This window comes from Chionomys nivalis, chromosome 12, assembly GCF_950005125.1.
Source record: "Chionomys nivalis chromosome 12, mChiNiv1.1, whole genome shotgun sequence".
NCBI classification, from domain to species: domain Eukaryota; kingdom Metazoa; phylum Chordata; class Mammalia; order Rodentia; family Cricetidae; genus Chionomys; species Chionomys nivalis.
This window is the reverse complement of record NC_080097.1, coordinates 64,014,633-64,018,375: the sequence shown is the minus strand read 5'-3', so window position 1 is coordinate 64,018,375 and position 3,743 is coordinate 64,014,633. Positions and strand designations below refer to the sequence as shown.

At 45.9% G+C, this 3,743-nt stretch overlaps 1 protein-coding gene across 1 annotated transcript; it reads left to right on the top strand.

Annotated features, from left to right (window-relative positions):
* Positions 1–933: 933 nt before the first annotated feature.
* LOC130885142 (NADH dehydrogenase [ubiquinone] 1 beta subcomplex subunit 10-like) lies at positions 934–1,624 on the top strand. The gene has a single exon (XM_057786566.1). The coding sequence runs from the start codon at positions 1,007–1,009 to the stop codon at positions 1,535–1,537; it is 531 nt and encodes a 176-aa protein (XP_057642549.1). The 5' UTR covers positions 934–1,006; the 3' UTR covers positions 1,538–1,624.
* Positions 1,625–3,743: the final 2,119 nt, after the last annotated feature.

Genomic DNA, 3,743 nt, shown 5'->3' with positions numbered 1-3,743 from the left:
CCATGTTTTTTGCTGTTCCCAATTGGATTGTGTGTTACCAATAATAATGACGTTGGTTCTAGAACTTAGACTGTTGTGATTGTGTGATCAGGCACCGTGTACACTTTCCAAAGCTAGTAAAGTATCAAAGCTTCGTTTTATCTTTGAAAGTTACGTTGAACACTTTGAGAAGGCACTAAACAAGTTTTTAAAATAGGGGGTTTCTGCAGACTGTCTGGAATGTGAAGATTACGTGACGGTTCTTTCTGGTCATCACTGACCGTTGGATTATCACTCCACTTTATAGAAACTGGAAACCAGAAACAATCCCTTGTGAAAGCGGCTCATCCAAGAAAGGTCTGTCAGATCCCGTGGGCCTCGAGAGAAGAAAAGGCTGGTCAGACCACCAAAATGTTGGCGAGGTGCTGCAGAAAAGGCAGAGAGAATATGAAAATATGTGATGTTTTCTCTAAGTTCTGTGCTGCAAATGATACAACTAACCAACCAACTGTTGTGAGTACAGCAGATAGAGTTTCTGCCATAGCTCAGATTAGGCTGCTGTTCACCCAGGGATAACTCTGTATCAGGACAGGCAGACATTGGATTTGATTTCCTATACCTCTTTCACTATTAAAATACATATGTACTCTGCTCCAAGTATGACATCAGCCACTTGAGAAGACTTGTAGGAACGATGTAGATACAGTCTGTGACCCAGATTAACTTCTCAGACCAATGAGAATCGAGACAATTAAAGCAAGCCTGGTGCTATGGAGAGCAGAAAAATATGGCTGCTCCATGTCCAGAAAGTGAGAGAATCCTCAAACACATCAATTGTCCGAACTTGTTCATCTTCCATACTCATTTTTTGGGTACATTTAAGTAGTTTTTTCTTATTTTGTCTGAATACTTTTCAAAATAAAAATATGTTTTTAAAAAGTCTTTCTGAGAGGTCTCCGCGTCCTCAGGCCGAGCAGGTCCGGACGCGGAGCGAATTGAAGGTCTGCGGGGAAGGTTTGCTGCAGCCATGCCGGACTCTTGGGACAAGGATGTGTACCCCGAGCCCCCGCGCCGCACGCCGGCTCCCTCGCCACAAACCTCGCTCCCTAACCCCCTGACCTACTTTATGAAGTCCTTCGATCTCGTCGTGGACCGGCCCGTGACCCTCGTGAGAGAGTTTATTGAGCGACAACATGCCAAAAACCGAACCTACTACTATCACCGGCAGTACCGACGTGTGCCAGACATCACAGAATGCAAAGAGGGTGATATCCTGTGTATCTTTGAGGCTGAGATGCAATGGAAAAGGGACTACAAAGTTGACCAGGAAATTATGAACATCATCCAAGAGAGACTTAAGGCTTGTCAACAGAGAGAAGGCGAGAGCTCAAAGCAGAATTGTGCCAAGGAACTGGAGCAGTTCAACAAAGTGGCTAAAGCCTTCCATGACCGCTATTATGACCTGGGAGCCTATTATTCTGCCAGAAAGTGCTTGGCGAAGCAGAAGCAGAGGATGCTGGAAGAGAGAAAGGCTGCCAAGCAATCGGCTGCTGCCTAGGACTCCAAGAACTCCGTTACATTGCTGAAATAAAGTGACTGGGTGCACCATACCTATCTTAGTGTCCACTAAATAAATGCAAATAGAGACAGAAAAAAAAAAAGTCTTTCTGAAAACTTCTAGGCCTGAGCCCAAATAAGAATTATGTTTGACAAATTACTAACATTCAGCACATCCGATGAGTCTGGGCAAGGCAGATGTTGAAAGCAGCTGCGATAATGTTTAGAAGTCAGTGTTACAGACAGGCATAGCCCCATGCCTCATCACCAGGCCCCTACTTGACTGTGGTACCCATGCTCCCAGAAGGCTCTGGTGCAATGAACTAAAATGCTATGTGACAGCTGTTACCACAATGATGAACAAACATGAGCCTGGGTTCCTGCCCTCCAATATTTGGTTGCACGCTAAACCTTGGGCGGAGAAATATAGAGGGTTTATTCCCCTCTAAGGAAACCACACTTTAATTTGCTCAGTAAGCCAAGAAGGAACTGATCGACCATCAATACCGTGAAGTAAAATCAAGACACCAAGACTTTCAAGAAACACCTGACTTATTCACCAGGCCTCCCCTTGCAGAGTCTTAAACCATAATCCTTCCCCAAGCAGGAGACAATGGCAGCTCTGCTCTTCTGAATGCCTTTCTATTGACTTGTTACCCTTTTCCTCTGTTAGTGTCTAGAAGAGAAATGTACCATACACCAGAGTGCATGTTCTGCAACTTTGTTATTTGTTTGTTGCTTGCTTGTTTTGAGACAGGCTCTCATGAATCCTGAGATGACCTTATATTATTCGGGGTTCTCTAGAGAAACAGAGCTGATAAAATGGATCTATCTATACATATACATAAATGGGATTTACTAGAGTGTCGTACAAACTGTGATTCAACTGTCCCAACAATGGCTATCTCCCAATGGAAAGTCCAAGAATTTAGTAGTTTTTCAGTCCATGGGTGTCTTAGCTGGTCTTCACCATGTACTGGCATATCAAAAGTGGGCTCTAGTACCAGTGAAGGAAATGAACTTGCTAGTGAGAGTAAGGGCAAGCAGGCACAAAGCAAAAGCTTCCTTCTTCCACGTCCTTGGTGTAGGCTTCCACCAGAAGGTGTGGCCCAGGTTTAAGATGGGTCTGCCCACCTCAAATGATCCAATGAAGAAAAATATCTCACTGGTGTGCCCAGGGGCTTGGGCCTTAGCTAATTCCATGTGCAGTCAAGTTGAGCCAAGAATAACCAAACCACCACAGGCTCAGTCTTGACTTACCACCTGCATCCACTCTCCCGGCTCTGGGATTACAGGCACTGTGTCCAAACATGTGCAGTTGTTCAGTGCTCAGGGATGAACCCCAGGACTCATGAATGCTACACAAGCTGCATTCCAGCCTCCCATCTGTGCCTTTCAAACCCCCCAAGACTGCCAAAATCTCCCTTGGTTCCTTCACCTCAAGTAGCCAGTAGCCAGTTCTCAGGCTTACTCCTCAACTGTGATATGATCCCAGGCCAAGAACACCCTCTTCCTGCAACTCTGCCTTCATCAAAGTATGCCCCTCTCTAGGCATCTAGGAACCAACAGCCCTCCTCTGCCCACTAACAGATTTGAATTCCCTGAGACTCTCCTAGTTCTCCACAGTGGGAGCATCACCCACTGTGAACTCTGCAAGGCAACAGTCCTCAGCCTGTATTTAAACCCTTTTGACCGGAGCTACTTTCAACCATGCACCTTTCTTTTGTCCATTCAATTGCTCTCCAGGGCTCTCAAGAGTTCTCTGACAGAAGTCAGTGTTCCTCAAGCTTTGACAAATGTACACTGTGATGGTTTGCATGAGAATGGTCCCCATAGCATCATATACTTTTGTGCCTAGTTGCCGGTTGGTGAACTGTTTGGGAAGGATTAGGAGGTGTGGCCCTGTTGGAGGAGGTGTGTCACTGGGGATGGGCTTTGAGGTTCCACTCCAGGCCCAGTGTGTGTGTGTGGTGTCTGTCTGTCTGTCTGTCTGTCTGTCTCACCCACTTTTCCTTCCTGCCTCCCCTGCTCCCCTGTGTGCCTGCTCCAGTGCGGTGCCTGTCTGCTCTCTGCCATGACAATCATGGACTAACCCCTAAAACTGTCAAACAAGTTAAAAACTCTACGCAAGTCCTTGGTTAAATGCTTTCTTTTATAAGAGTTTCCTGGGTCCTGGTGTCTCTTCATAGCAACAGAATAGTGACTAA